The sequence below is a fragment of the Bubalus bubalis genome, chromosome 20 (genome assembly GCF_019923935.1).
Source record: "Bubalus bubalis isolate 160015118507 breed Murrah chromosome 20, NDDB_SH_1, whole genome shotgun sequence".
In the NCBI taxonomy this organism is placed as follows: Eukaryota; Metazoa; Chordata; class Mammalia; order Artiodactyla; family Bovidae; genus Bubalus; species Bubalus bubalis.
Window position 1 is genome coordinate 38541326 of NC_059176.1, and position 16880 is coordinate 38558205.

The window sequence follows — 16880 nt, forward strand, 5'->3', positions numbered from 1 at the left end:
TGGGGCTCACTCCCCAGACCTCTGCAGTTCTTGTCTCACAAGGGAAAACCTGTAGTTTCTCTTCATGTGTTCTCCTTTCCTCCATTATCTGCCCTTGTCAACCAGGAGACCTGGCAACAGGAGGTTTGGCACACTCTTTTTTCCAGATACTATTCAAAAATTCTAGATCCCAAAATTCCTGGGTAACATCTAATCTTAGATTATTAGGACATTGTCAGTAGACGGGTAAGTACATTTCCATTGCCTGCTGCTGCATTAATAAGAGGCAAGAATTCGTTTCTAATGAACACTAGGCTGTGGATAAAAATTAAAAGCTTTTATATCTAGCTGATGGACCTTGCACCTAGTAATATTTGGGTTGGTTTTTTAAGAGTGATTTCTATCCCATGCCTGCTGCTTTTATACCATTCATTTTGTGTATTTCACATTGTTTAGAGAAGAACTGCACAAGTTTTATAAATGGTGTTTTTCTCCTTGTGTTAGGTCTCTTTGCAATGCAATCAATGTTTACAACCTCACCTGCAATAACTGTTCAGAAAACTGCACTGATGTTCTGTTTAGTAACAAGATTACCTTCTTAATGGACCTCCTCATACACCAGTTGACGGTATGTAATATTATTGCTTTGAATTAGAAGCAGTTAAGATTTGAAAAATATCCCCTATGGAGAAAACTAAAAGAAGCCATCTTATTTATTCTCCAGATTGAAAAAAAAGTGAAGATGATTGGGAGAGTAAAATAGGAACTGGCAGAAAAACCTCTTCGTTTGAAAATCTTATAATGCATTCTCCTAAGTCCCAGTATTTGATGGATAATGTACTTGTAGCGCTTGCCGAGATCGCAGATTGCCACGGTTAGACTGGGACTTTGGGATGAGTTAGGCTCAAAGCCGTATCTCTGAGGTCATAGAAACTAGTGCTGTACAAGGGAAGAAAGTCTCATAACCTCTCTTGCCAGCTCAGTTTAAAGGGTCAGTTTATGTTTAACTTGGTAAGAAACATAAAGAAAGGGAAGTAATGCCTCAGTGATGAGGAGGGTGAATGGTGGGAGAAGATATTAAAGAAATTGGATTTTTTTTAAAAAGGTCAATTTAAGACGGACTTGTTGAAGGCTCTTGATGTATTTTTTGAAGCAAGAAACTCCTCTGTCACAAAGGGGCAAACCTGTTATACTTTTGAAATAGGAGCAAGCAGCCAATTGTAGCCTTAAATTTTCCTTCAGTCCACAGATGTTGAAAGAGGTAAGCTCAGGATAATATCCAAAGTTTTAGGTCTGTCAACTGCAGCCTCCAGAACACAGCCCTGGGACCAGAAGTTTCCTGGTGAAGTTTCTGAGCCCCTGAGGTATTGGCACAAAAGCACTCTCAAGCTGCAAGTTTATAACACAGGAGATTTATTTTTCAGAACCGATTTATTTTACTCAGCACGTAGTTCTAATAGCTTTTCCCTAAACTGTGAGCCTTTTGCTCTCTTTCTTTCTCCATCTGGTTAATTTCTACATCCTGAGACCTTTACTAAGACATAATGGCACTTTCTTCATGAAACCTTCCCCAACCTGACCCTCTCCCCAAGTCCAGGTTAGGTGTTCTTCTTATATGCTCCTGTACATTAGGTCATTCATAGGATTAATCACATTGAATGTAATTAACTGCTTACTTGTCCATTTCCCCAACTAGCCATAAAATCAATGAGGACAGGAGGTGATTCATCACTTTCTCCAAGATCCTAAAACAGGGCCTCACACAGTAGCTTCAGCACATTGTTGATGAATATATAAGTAAACAAATGGATTCCCATATGTTTTAAGCTGAAAATCAGAAAGGAAATGATGAGGCTCTTACCTGCTCTTCTCATGACAAAGAGAAGGGACAGCAGTGAGAAAGGACAAAAACACAGACCTAGAACAATACAGTGCAATAGGGTTGTTTATAGATGACACTGAGTCATCACTTGAGGGCTAAGTTATATATGGTTTATCTATAAAATAAGGCATTGAAATACAGGTAATGGATTTTAGCAAAAATTTCTATCAGAAATATTTCAAAGCCAGGGACAAGGAGAAAGACTTAGCATTTGTTGTATGACCTTATGTCCCAGGCATTTTAATAAATATTGCCTCATTTCATTTTTTAAATGAAGTCAGTGTTAGTATACTGCTTTACAGGTGAAGAAACTTGAGTCTGAGAAAGGTTGACTTGCCCAAGGCTACATGGATAGTCATGGAGTCAAGAGCCCAAGCCAGGTCTGTCAAACCCCAATCGAGAGACATTCTGCACAAAAATTGACTCATTTTTCAAAAGTGTCAGTGTCATGAAAGACATAGAAAAGTTGAAGAACTGTCACAGATTGGAGGAATCTAAGGAGATCTGACAATGAAATGTAACGTGGGATCCTAGATTAGAAAAAGGATGTTCGTGAGAAAACCTGGAACTTCAAATAAGGTCTGTAGAATAGTTAATTTTATTGGCTCAATGCTGATTTCTTGCTTTCGGTAATTATACCGTGGTTTTTCAAAATGTTAGCAGTAGGGATACAGATGAAGGGAACTCGACTATTTTTGCAGCATATCCCATTTTTAAGTCTTCTTGCTTATTCTTTCACATTTCAAAGCCATTCTCTTCTGTTACTTTACCCTGTTCAAAGTATATAATTTCTATGGTTCCATTACCAATTTTAAATTATTTCAAAATAAGAAGTGGAAAAAAAAAAAACAAAACCCATGCTCTCCAACTATTCCATGCCGCATTATCTGAAAGAATTTACTGTGTGAAACCTGTTCTATATTGGTAATGGAAGAAGATACATAAATGTACTTTGAACAGAACAAGTAACAAAAGGGACTGGTGCTTGAAATGTGAAGGAATGAGCAAGAAGACTTACAGACAAGATCTTCCATCCTAGCTCTTCATTCTTTTCTGATCAAAACCTGTTCTTATCATATAAGGTAGTTTGTTTATTCTCTCACTTAATAATTATAAGTGCCTACTATTTCCAGTTGCAGAGAAGTGTAGGGTATGATCCTGACCATCCAGGAAATTCCTGCTTTGCAGTAGGAACAGATATGTAGATTGCACATAAAAATGGTGTGATGTCAGCCTGTATAGAGTATGGTGAAGCACAGAGAAAGGAGGTTGGTAGCCTCTGCCCGGGACATCACAAAGCTAGACCTTAGCTCCTCATAATAGCTTTCATTTATTAAGTGCCTACCATGTGCCAGGAGCTTGTAAGTAGCTTGATCCTTTCCCTCTACTTTGAAAGCCCCAGTTTCCTTTGAATAATATTCCCTTTCTTGTGACCTCAAGATTTCTTAACACTCGGAAAGCTTTTAATCTCCCAACCAATGAATTTCACCACATTCTATGTTTATTTTGTTCAGTTTAGAACTTGAATCCTGGGACATTAGTTTGTCAAACACATTTTATCCCTCCTTCCCTTAAACGTGGCACTTCCTGGTCTTTACTGTTCTTTTTGGCTTTTTATTCTCTGTCAATTCTAATACTGCTGTGATGGAGTTTGTGATAATTGAAAGAGGTGGGTATATTTTCTAAGTTGGAGAGGTAGAGGTGGTGGTGGTTATTTTTACATTTCTGGAAATCACTTGTGAATTTACATTTTTATTGCTACCTTGTTTTGATGTACGTGTAACTGAAATATGGATCACTAACTTGTAAGTACCCTTTCAGCAAAGGGTAGGAAACTGTCATCACACATTTTCCAGAAGGATTATAAAGAAGCATAAAAGAAGTTAATTAATTAAGATCTGATAGAATTTATATGACAACTGATTATAGGGCAGGTCAGCCTTTCTTCAGAAAACTGAGATGGTTTAGGAGGCTTTTCTCCCCTAATCTAGCTGTTTGGAGTTTGTTTTAGCATTCTTGTATTGCATCTCAATTATGTGCAAAGCATTGTCCAGATGCCAGGATTACAGAGGTGAATTGGACACAGTTCCTTCATTCTAGAAGCCCACGGTTGAAGAATGAGCAACTTGCATACATTAATATTAAAGAAAAGCTGTGAGAAGTTCTGTAACATAATCAGAGCTACAGAGTAGTGCATACAGCCTAGAAAAGTACCTGGCACATAAGGAAATGCCTGCTAAATATTTGATGAATGAGTGAATGAGTTCTAACTTGGAATATTGGAGATTTTCAGGGAGAATTTGGATTTGCCTATGCCTTGAAGGGTAGAAATTCTACAGTTCTGGATTATGATTTTTACAAAAGCCAAATTAGCATGGGTGGCACTGAAAAAGTATGTGTTTTTTCTTGCAGTGTAGATTCAAAGTAGGATTTTTAGGATAAGGTCTTGAGGAATTTATTTGGAGCCCTATAAATACAGTACATTTAGATAGGCATTATCTTCAAAAAGTATGAAAACTTTAAACTATGTTAAAGCAGATTTCAATAACTGAGTGTTAAGAATCTTCTCTGTGCCTGAATCATTACACTGCAGAGGAAAGTAGGCCTCTACCTTCAAAATGTCTCCTTGAGGAGACTACACATGAACATTAGAAGGCAATAAAAAGACCAGTGAAAAAGAGCAAACTGGCAAATTAGATAGTCCCAGTTCTCATTCCCAAAGAAACACTTAGCAACTATATACAAACCAAAATACCGTTATGAACTCGATGATATAAATCAAAGCAAGATCCTCTATGACCCACCTCCTAGAGTAAAGGAAATAAAAACAAAATAAACAACTGGGACCTGATTAAACTTAAAAGCTTTTGCACAGCAAAGGAAACCAAAAGCAAGGTGAAAAGACAACCCTCAGAATTGGAGAAAATAATAGCAAAGGAAACAACTGACAAAGGATTAATTTCCAAAATATTGCAATTCAATGCAATTCAATACCAGAAAAGCAAACAACCCAATCAAAAAGTGGGAAAAAGACCTAAACAGACATTTCTCCAAAGAAGACATACAGATGGCTAAAAAACACATGAAAAGATGCTCAACATCACTCATTATTAGAGAAATGCAAATCAAAACTGCAACGAGATATCACCTCACACCAGTGAGAATGACCATCATCAAAAAGTCTACAAACAATAAATGCTGGAGAGTGTGTGGAGAAAAGGGACCACTCTTGCACTGTTGCTGGGAATGTAAACTGAATCAGCCACTATGGAAGACAGTATAGAGATTCCTTAAGAAACTAGGAATAAAACCACCATATGACCCAGCAATCACACTCCTAGGCATATGCCCTGAGGAAACCAAAATTGAAAAAGACACGTATCCCATTGTTCACTGCAGCACTATTTACAATAGCTAGAACATGGAAGCAACCTAGATGTCCATCAACAGATGAATGGATAAAAAAGTTGTGGTACATACACACAATGGAATATTACTCAGCCACAAAGAGGAACGCATTTGAGTCAGTTCTAATGAGGTAAATAAACCTGGAACCTATTATACAGAGTGAAGTAAGTCAGAAAGAGAAAGATAAATATCACATTCTAATGCATATATATATATATATGGAATCTAGAAAAATGGTACTGACAGGGCAGCAATGGAGAAACAGACATAGAGAATAGACTTATGGACATGGGGAGAGGGGAGGAGAGGGTGAGATGTATGGAAAGAGTAGTATGGAAACTTACATTACCATATGTGAAATAGATAGCCAACAGGAATTTGCTGTATGGTTCAGGAAACTCAAATACAGGCTCTGTATCAACCTAGAGGGATGGGATGGGGAGGGATATGGGAGGGAGGTTCAAAAGGGAGTGGATATATGTATACCTATGACTGATTCATGTTGAGGTTTGACAGAAAACAACAAAATTCTGTAAAGCAATTATCCTTCAATAAAAAGTAAATTATAAAAAAAATACCATTATGAGAACTCCAGAAAACAGTTTAGATATTACAATACACAAGGTGATCTCAAGGCCAGGAACAACCACACTGATGTGAGTAAGAAAAACTATTTTGCTTTACTCACAATCTCTCCTCTCTCGAGTTGGCACAGCTTGGCATTGGAAGATGATACCCCAGCTCATGGTTCTCTGCTTTAAAGGGACAGGAGTTGAGTGTGAGTCCAGCATTCTGGCTTTTTGGAGGGCTGCCCAAGGGACTTGTATCTGCCTCACCTGACTCATGGCACTGCCAGGAAGCTGGCATACTTTGAATGCCTGGCAGCCCTTGAGAACAGCAGAAAGCAGGGCAGCTTGCTGCTGAGAATCAGAGAACCTGCAGTGCTACAGACAGACACCAGAGGGAGCAAGAGATTACGATCTCTTGAGAAAGAAGCCAGCCAGGCCTTCTAATTAAGAAATTGCACATGCAGGCCCAGAGAAGTCCTGTCCCCTATAAAACTGCTTCATGGAACCTCTGACTCCCTAGTCAAGGAAATTGGTGTCTTCCCCCTTTACAAAGCCGCTATGTACAGTCTAAAAGTGATACCTATTTTTTCAAATGTGCAGATTCCAACACAAAGTTACAAGACACACAAAGAAAAAGGGAAGCATGGCCCCTACAAAGAACAAGATAAATCTTCAACCAACCCTAAAGAAGCAGGTATATGAATCACGTGACAAATATTCAAAATAATTATTCTAGAGATATTCTGTGAACTCAGAAAAATGATATATGAACAAAATGAAAATTAAAAAGAGATAGAAAATATAAAAAGAACCAAATAGAAGTTTTGGAGCTAAAGAATAAATTATTGAACTGAAAAAACTAGAGGAATTCAAGATCAGCCTTAATCAAACAGAAGAAAGAATCATTGAACTAAAAGATAGGTAATTTGAAATTATCCAATCAAGAATAAAAATAAAAAGGAATGAAAAAAAGCCTGAGGGACTTAGGCTGTACTGTGAAGTAGACCAATATGTATATTATGGTGGTCACAAAAGGAAAGAGAGACAAAGAGACAATGGGGCAGAAAACTTATTTAAATAAATAATGACCTAAAATTTCCCAATCTGGTGAAGGAAAGGGAATCCAATTTCAACAAGTCCAACAGGTCCTAACTTTGATGAACCCAAGAAATCTCACATAGACACATTATAATCAATTATCAGAAGTCAAAGATAGAATTTTGTATGCAGCAAAAGGAAATCAGCTTGTCACATGCAAAAGAACTCTCATAAAACAATCAGTGTATTTCACACCAGAAGACCTACAGTCCAGGAGTGGGATGTTATAATCAAAATGATAAAAGAAAAAAAAATGCCAACCAAGAACACTACATCCAGCAAAACTATCCTTCAAAAAATGAAAGAGAAATAAAAACTTTCCCAGATAAACAAAAGCTAAGGAAATTCATCACCACTACTAGACCTACTTGATGAGAAATTCTCAAAGGAGCCCTTAAAGTAGGAGGAAAAAAAAAAAGACACTAAAGAGCAGCATGGAAGCATGTGATAGTATAAAGCTCACTGATAAATGTAAACATAAAGACAAATACTGGGGGCTGTAATACTCTAAAGTGAAAGGAAAGTGAAGTTGCTCAGTCGTGTCCGACTCTTTGTGACCCCATGGTCTGTAGCCCACCAGGCTCTTCCGTCCATGGGATTTTCCAGGCAAGAGTACTGGAGTGGGTCACCATTTCCTTCTCCAGGAGATCTTCCCAACCCAGGGAATGAACCTGGATCTCCTGCATTGTAGGCAGACGCTTTACCATCTGAGCCACCAGGGAAGTAATACTGTGATGGGGGGTTAAATCAGTGTTAATCCTGACACAGGAATTAAAAGACCAAGCTGTTAAAATAGCCATAAGTGTAAAAGTATGTTAATGAATACATGATTTAAAATATGTACTTTGTGACATGAATAACATAATATATTGAGGGGAGAGAAGTAAAAGTATAGCATATTTGTATGTGATTGATATTAAGTTATCAGGTTGAAATAGATTATTATAAATGGCAACCACAAGGAAAAATACCTATAGAAGATAATCAGAAGAAGATGAGAAAGGAATCAAAGCATGTTACTACAAAGGAAGATGGCAGAAGAGGAATGAGGGGCGAAATAACTGTATAAGACATAAAATAATTAACAAAATGGCAATAGGTATTCCTTCTCTATTAGTAATTACTTTCCATGTAAGTGGTTTACTCTCCAATAAAAAGGCACACACTGGCTGAATGGATAAAAACACAAGATCTGACTATCTTTTGTCAACAACAGACTTACTTTAAATTTAAGGACACACGTAAGCTGAAAGTGAAAGAATTGAAAACGATAATTCATGCAAATGGTAACGACAAGAGAACAGAGTAGCCATCCCTATATCAGACAAAATAGACTTAAAAGTCAAAAACTCTCAGAAGAGATAAAGAAGGACATTATATAGTAATAAAAGGTCAATTTTTAAGGAAGGTATAACGATTGTAAATACACATGCACCCATCAGAGCACTCAAATATAAGAAGCAAGTATTGAGGAACTGAAGGAAGAAGATGACAATAGCTCAGTTAAAGTAGATTTCAATACCCCACTTTCAATAATGCGTAAACATCTAGAAAGCAAACCATTAAGTAAACAGAGGATTTGAACAGTGTTGTAGGCTGCATGGACCTAATACACATATATAAAATATCCCACCCACCAGCAGAATACACATTTTCTCAAGCACACATGGAACATTCGTCAGGATGGATCACACATTAGGTCACAAAACAAGTAAACAAATTTAAGATGACAGGTGTATTTTCTGACCACAGTGGAATGAAAATAGAAATTAATAGCACAAGGAAAACTGGAAAATTCACAAATATATGGAAATTAAACAACTTGATGAAAAAACAGTGGATGAAAGAAGAAATTAAAAGAGAAACTAAATAGCATCTTTAAGACAAATTAAAATATGGCATACAAAAACTTATGGAGTGCTGTAGAAGCAGTGCTGAGAGGGAAGTTCATAGCAATAAATACCTGAATTAAAAAGGAAGAAAGATCTCAATCAATTTAACTTTATACCTCAAGAAACTAGAGAAAGAAAAACTAAGCCCAGAGTTAGCAGAAAAAGGAAATAATTAAAGATTAGAACAAACTGTCATAAAAACAGACACATAGACCAATAGAACAGAATAGAGAGCTTGGAAGTAAACCTACAAATATACAGCCAACTAAGATTTGACAAGACATAAAAAATATGAAAAGGAAAAAGTGGTCTCTTTAATAAATACTGTTGGATAATCTTCAGTAAACGCTATTGGGAAATGGTGGCTATCCACATGCAAAATAATGAAGTTGGACTCTGTCTAACACCAAACACAAAAATTAACTGCAAGTGGACTTACAACTTAAATGTAAAACCTGAACCCATAAAGCTCCTAGAAGAAACATAAGAGTAAAGCTCCTTGACATTGCTCCTGGCAGTGATTTTTTTTTTTAATGATACGAGAAAGCACAACAAAAGCAAAAATAAACAAATGGCACTACATTAAACTAAAAAGCTTCTGTACAGCAAAGGAAACAATCAACAAAATGCAAAGGCAAACTGCAGAAGAGGAGAAAATATTTGAAAATTATATATCTGATGAAGGGTTAATGACTTAAATACATAAATATAAAAATCAGAAACACAGAAAGTAACAAGTATTGGCAAGAGTTTGGAGAAATGGGGACTCTTGTTTCCTGGTGGAAATGTGAAGTGGTACACCTACTTTGGAAAACAATAATGACAGTTCCCCAAGAAATTAAAAATATAACTACCATATGGGATTACTTCTTGGTATTTACCCAAAAAGTTGAAGTCAGAACCTCTGAGATCCTTGCACTATCATGTTCCCTGTACCATTATTCATAATGACCAAGAGGGGGAGAGAACTGAAATGTCCATTGGCAGTTGAATAAAGAAAAATGTATGTGCGCATACACTGGAATATTATTCAGCCATAAAAAAGAAATCCTTCCATACATGACAACATGGATAAACCTTGTGAAATAAGCCAGTCACAGAAGGGCAGATACTGTATGATTTCACTATCTAGTCAGGCTCACTAAACTGAAAGTCAAGAGCTAGGATGAGGGCAAATGGAAAGTTGCTGTTCAGTGAGTATTGAGTTTCACTTATGCAAGATGAAAAAGTTCTAGAGATCTGATTTACAACCATGTGCATGTAGATAGACTATGAAATGTACTTAAAATTGTTAGATGATAAATCTATGTTACATGTTTATTACCACCAAAAAAAGACAAGTATGAGTACTGCTGAGTACTGTGAAAATAGATTGATTGACTTTTAATGTGGACAAATTCTACATAGTCCATATTACAGATTGGTAAATTGAATTATGGCAAAGAGATCATACAACTACCTAGTGATAGACTCATGACCTGAGTGCAAGTCTCCTGAGTTCTTGTCCAGGACATTCCCTTCCTATAACCTAAATTGATGTGTCCTCACTTTATTGAGTTGACAAATGAGATAAAGTAATACTTTTGTGACTTTAATTTTATCCATGTTTCATATTTTCACCTGGGTAATATATACTGAAGAAGCATTTAATTAAAAGATTTATAATTTCTTGATGTTTCATTGCCCTTTAAAAAGGCATTCAATATTTTATTAGCATTCTTATTTTTAATTCATAGTGACCTGCTCCTCATGGAATATTTAAAGAATACTCTTATAAATTGTGTGTATATATTTTCTGGAGCCAAAGAAACTGTTAATTGAAAAGTGATGTACAAACCTTAAATAATTGATATGATACTGTTGGATCAAAGAGCCTGTTGGTGAACTCTGCAGAAGATGACAAGAAAGCCCTGTATACTAACAAAGAAAATATAAGTGCAACCTTACAGCAAGGGGATTGTTTTTCACTGAGTCTGGTGCAGAGCCATACGGATGCCTATTTTCATTATAGCAGCAAAGGCCTGGAATTGGTCGTTCACCACATTCTCTTCTTTGTACCAAGGAGCCAGAACATGGACTTCATAGTTCATTACATGGGAATAGAAATCCTTTAGCTCTCCACAAGTAACACTGGTCTTCCTGACGCCACCTGCCTCTTGTTTCTCCTTTCTCCACTGTGTGGTACTTGCTCAACATGTCAAGGGCACCCTACCCATTTCTTCATCAATAATGTGAATTCTGTTTCTCATACACTATATATATTTTATATATATTATATATACATATATATATTTATATTTATTGATACAGAGTGTATCAGAACCAGAGAGGAGGCTTTCATAATATCTAGTCTGGTCTAGTCCTCCTTGTCTTACAAATGAGGACAATGGAACTCATAAATAGAGAAGGATGGGAAATGTGTGGGCTGGGTATTTGCCAAAAATTTCACAGCCTGTTTCCAGTAGAATTGGGATACAAATTCAGGTCTCCTAAATCCCAACCTAACTTTTTTCCACTATATTACATGGCACACTGCTCCTTTAAGTCTGGTGAGAACAGTTAAAGGATATTGCGACTGGTATAGAACTTTACCCTTAAAGCTACGTTCAAAATTGATCTAGTGAGAGAATATGGGTCAAATTATAACTCTTAAGTGCCATTCTACTGCAGTCATATGAAATCATATCATCATTATTATTACTGTCACCTATAATCATGGAGGAATTGACACATCCAGCATCATAGTGGAGATTTTACCACACTGCTTTCAGATGGTGGGTAAAGCAAACACAATGGTTAAATATGTACAAAACTGAAGAAAGCAATTAGCAAACTTTATACACATAGATAGAACCATATGTGAACATTAGAGAATATAAATTTTTTATAAATACACATGGGAAATTTACAAGAATTGACTATGCGCTAGGCCATAAAGCAAGTCTTAACATGCTTGAAAGAATCCGTATCATACAAATGGTCCAGTTTTGCTTCCAATATTATTGAATAAGCTCCTACCAGAGTGACCCTTCTGCAGATGGCAGGAGGTATAAAGTATGAAAAAACCTACTTGAAGGTGCTACAGACCTATCAAAAGCAGAGATTCTGATCGGAATAGACACTTGGAAGAAGGGAGCAGCATTGAGTAGGTTTCCTGGTTTTATGGCCTGAGGGCAATACCGCATGGGATGGTTAAAACTACCATAGAAAATCCACAGTCTTTCTGGCCTGAAGAACCAGAAGACAGAATTTGGGGCAAAGGTAACTGCGAGAATGTAGGGATGACATTCAAAAAGGAGATAACCAGAAAGGAGGATTCCCTAAATTATTTATAAATATCTGAATGACCCTGGTACCATATGTTTGTGGGAGACTCCAAGTACTTCAGCTAAAGACAAACTGAACTGAGATTTCAACTGCTATCCATGAATAAAGTTTTGCAGTTGAGTCTAGCAAAATCATATGCCTGCTTCTTTTTAAAAAATCAAACTGAAAAATATAACAAGTCAAAAATTCACTGAATGAATTAATAAATGATAATGATGAAAAACAGAAAAATAACATGAGACAAACACCCACAGTAATACTTACTGCAGGAGAGAATCATCAATGGATGCAAAAACTAGTGAGTAAAAGTATAATTAGGAAAAGGATATTTTTTAAGTTTCAGAATAACTTTGAATTACAGAGAAGGAAAATAGAAATTTTACAATGAAGAAACTTGGCAGATACTACCTTAACTGTGTGATCAAAACTAACATCACTAAAAACAATATATCAACATCATTTACCCTCTAATATAATATTCTTAGAAGCTCACACTGTCATTCTGTGACACTTGATACTTTTGCAAAATATGTCATCTAAATATAAGAAAATATCAAACAGTTCCAAATTGAAGATGGTCTACAAGATAGCTGATTAAATCAAAAGATTGAAGAATTCATAGAGACTAGAGAGATGTGAGGAGAAGGCAATGGCAACCTACACCAGTACTCTTGCCTGGAAAATCCCATGGACGGAGGAGCCTGGTAGGCTGCAGTCCATGGGTCGCACAGAGTCGGACACGACTGAAGCGACTTAGCAGCAGCAGAGAGATGTGACAACTAAATTCAATATGGGATTCTGGATGGGATCATGAAGCCAAAAAAAAAAAAAAAAGGACTTTAGTGAGAAAAACTGGGAAAATTTTAATGAGGTCTGTAGATTAGCCCATTGTTTTATGTCAATGTTAATTTTCTGCTTTTAGTAATTGTGCTGTAATTATGTAGGGTGTTAACATCAGGGAAGACTGAGAGAGGTGTAAAATTATTTACAAAATAAGTATAAATTTAAAAAAAAAACAGTTCATTGGTGGACGTAACAGAGTGGAAGTAACAGAGGAAAGATTATTGAACTTAAAGTTATATGAATAGGAATTAACCAGTCTGATCAGTGTGTGTGGTGGAGAGATTGAGAGAACAAAAGCAAACAAAAAGGAACAGAACCTTAGGGAATTGTGGGCTAGTATTAAACAGTGTAATATGTATATTGGATATCCAGAAGAACAAAGAATGAAGCATTAAAATATTTTTGAAAGAATAATGTCTAAGTTTTTTCCAAATTTCATGAAAGTCATAAATATACAGATTCAATAATAAGTTCACCAACCCCCCCAAAAGGATAAATACAAAGATAATCATGTCAAATTACAAAAAACAAGTATAATAATAAGAGAAAATGTTGAAAGGTGCCACATTGCATACAGACAAATAATGATTCAGGTAATGCCTGACATCTGTCTCACCAGAGGCCAGAAGAGAGTGAGCATTTTTTTTTTAATATAAATTTATTTATTTCAATTGGAGGTTAATTACTTTACAATATTGTATTGGTTTTGCCATACATCAACATGAATCCGCCACAGGTATACACGTGTTCCCCATCCCGAACCCCCCTCCCTCCTCCCTCCCCATACCATCCCTCTGGGTCATCTCATTTTTAAAATGCTAATAATTAGAAAATAAAAATTCAATCCATAATTTCTATATCCAGCACACAAAAAAATGCTTCAAGAATAAAGGTGAAATAAATACAGTTGAAATTTGGAAATATATGCCTTAGACAATTAGATGACAAAAGGTTGTACTATAGAAATGATAAAGTTCTTCAAACTGAAGAAAAATGACACCCAATGAAAATGACCATCTTTAGGAAGGAATGAAGAACTCTGGAAATGAAGATGTGTTCTTTGTTTTTTTAACAAAACTTTTAAATATACATGATGGTTTGAACAAAATTTTTAATATTGTTGTTATTTAGCTGCTCAGTTTTGTCCGACTCTTTACCACCCCATGGACTGTAGCCCACCAGGCTCCTCTGTCTATGGGATTTCCAAGGCAGGAATACTGGAGTGGGTTGCCATTTCCTTCTCCAGGGGATCTTTCCAACCCAGGGATCAAACGCATGTCTCCTGCTTAGCAGGCAGATTATAATACGTTTAGGTGTACTGCATATGATGCATAGTATAACTATAATATAAAGGATGGAGACATTCAGATTTAAACTGAATAAAAAATTCAGACTTAAACTGAAAAGGTAGGGAAAACCACTAGACCATTCAGGTATGACCAATAGATTAAGGGATTAGATCTGATAGACAGATGCCTGAAGAACTATGGACAGAGGTTCGTGACATTGTACAGGAGGAGGTGACCAAGACCATCCCTAAGAAAAAGAAATGCAAAATGGTTGTCTGAGGAGGACTTACAAATAGCTGAGAAAAAAAGAGAAGTAAAGGCAAAGGAGGAAAGGAAAGATATACCCATCTGAATGATGTAGAGTTCCAAGAATAGATAGCAGAGATAAGAAAGGCTTGCTCAGTGATCAGTGCAAAGAAATAGAGAAAACAGTAGAATGGAAAAGACTAGAGTTCTCTTCAAGAAAATGAGAGATACCAAGGGAACATTTCATGCAGTGATGGGCACAATAAAGGACAGAAATGGTATGGACCTAACAGAAGCAGAAGATATTAAGAGGAGGTGGCAAGAATACACAGAAGAACTATACAAAAATATCTTAATGACCCAGATAACCACGATGATGTGATCACTCACCTAGAGCCAGACATCTTGGAGTGTGAAGTCAAGTGGACCTTAGGAAGCATCACTACAAACAAATCTAGTGGAGGTAATGGAATTCCAGCTGAGCTGTTTCAAATACTAAAAGATGATGCTGTGAGAGTGCTGCACTCAATATGCCAGCAAATTTGGAAAACTCAGCAGGGGCCACAGGACTGGAAAAGGTCAGTTCTTATTGTAATCGCAAAGAAAGGCAATGTCAAAGAATGTTCAAACTACCATACAATTGCACTCATTTCACATGCTAGCAAAGTAATGCTCAAAATTCTCCAAGCGAGGCTTCAATAGTACATGAACCATCAACTTCCAGATGTTCAAGCAGGATTTAGAAAAGGCAGAGGAGCCAAGAGATCAAATTGCCAGCATCCACTGGATCATTGAAAAAGCAAGAGAGTTCCAGAAAAACATCTACTTTTGCTTTATTGACTACGCCAAAACCTCTGACTATATGGATCACAACAAACTGTGAAAAATTATTAAAAAGATGAGAATACCAAACCACCTTACCTGCCTCCTGAGAAGTCTGTATGCAGGTCAAGAAGTAACAGAGAACAAACATGGAACAATGGACTGGTTCCAAATTGGGGGAGGAGTACATCAAGGATGTATATTGTCACCCTGCTTATTTAACTTATATACAGAGTACATCATGAGAAATGTCAGGCTGGATGAAGCACAAGCTAGAATCAGATTGCCGGGAGAAACATCAATAACCTCAGATATGCAGGTGACACCACCCTTATGGCGAAAAGTGAAGAGTAACTAAAGAGCCTCTTGTTAAAGGTGAAAGAGAAGAGTGAAAAAGCTAGCTTAAAACTCCACTTTCAAAAAACGAAGATCATGGCATCTGGTCCCATCACTCCATGGCAAATAGATGAGGAAACAATGGAAACAGAGACAGACTTTATTTTCTTGGGCTCCAAAATCACTGCAGATGGTGACTGCAGCCATGAAATTAAAAGATGCTTCCTGCTTGGAAGAAAACCTATGACCTTCCTAGACAGCATATTAAAAAGCAGAGACATTACTCTGCTGACAAAGGGCCATCTAGTCAAAGCTCTGGTTTTTCCAGTTGTCATGTCTGGATCTGAGAGTTGGACAATAAAGAAGGCTGAGTGCAAATGAATTGATGCTTTTGAACTGTGGTGTTAGAAAATACTCTTGAGAGTCCCTTGGACGGCCAGGAGATTCAACCAGTCAATCCTAAAGGAAATCAGTCCTGAATATTCAATGGAAGGACTGATGCTGAAACTGAAGCTCCTATACTTTGGCCACCTGATGGGAAGAGCCAACTCATTGGAAAAAACCCTGATGCTGGGAAAGATTGAAGGCAGGAGGAGAAGGGGACGGCAGAGGATGAGATGGTTGAATGGCATCACTGACTCAATGGACATTTGAGCAATCTCTGGGAGATAGTGAAGGACAGGGAAACCCGGCGTGCTGCAGGGCATCTCAAAGAGTTGGACATGACCGAGCGACTGAACAACAACAATATAGTTGAAACATGTTTTTAAATGCCTGGAGAGAAATTTTTAAAACATCGTTAAACAGGGTGACAGCTATTCAGTGTATACTTTGTGCCAACTTGAACGCACTGTGTTGTCATCTAACATAAAGACTCAGGAAAATGGGTGATCTCAGTGCTCAGACTGGAACCTGTAGTGTTGTGGGTGTCCTATAATAGAAGGTTCTAGCTGCAGGGAGAAAACTAGTGCAGATGAAAAGCACAGAGACCATCACCAACAATTGCAAGGGAATAGTCCTGTTTCTTTGCATCTATCAAGTCTAGATGGGCTTCCCAGGTGGCTCAGTGGTAAAGAATCTGCCTGCCAATGCAGGAGACATGGATTTGATCCCTGGGTTGGGAAGATCCCCTGGAGAAGGAAATGGCAACCTACTCCAGTATTTTTGCCTGGGAAATTCCATGGACAGA

General features: G+C 37.1%; 1 protein-coding gene across 7 annotated transcripts in view; it reads left to right on the forward strand.

Annotated features, from left to right (window-relative positions):
• SCAPER (S-phase cyclin A associated protein in the ER) overlaps positions 1-16880 on the forward strand; it is a 414652-nt gene that overhangs the window by 286418 nt on the left and 111354 nt on the right. For all 7 annotated transcript variants that reach the window (XM_044933045.2, XM_025271386.3, XM_025271383.3 and 4 more), the window contains one exon: positions 484-607. In XM_044933045.2, the coding sequence (XP_044788980.1) occupies positions 484-607 (124 nt within the window). The remainder of the gene's footprint in view (positions 1-483; positions 608-16880) is intronic.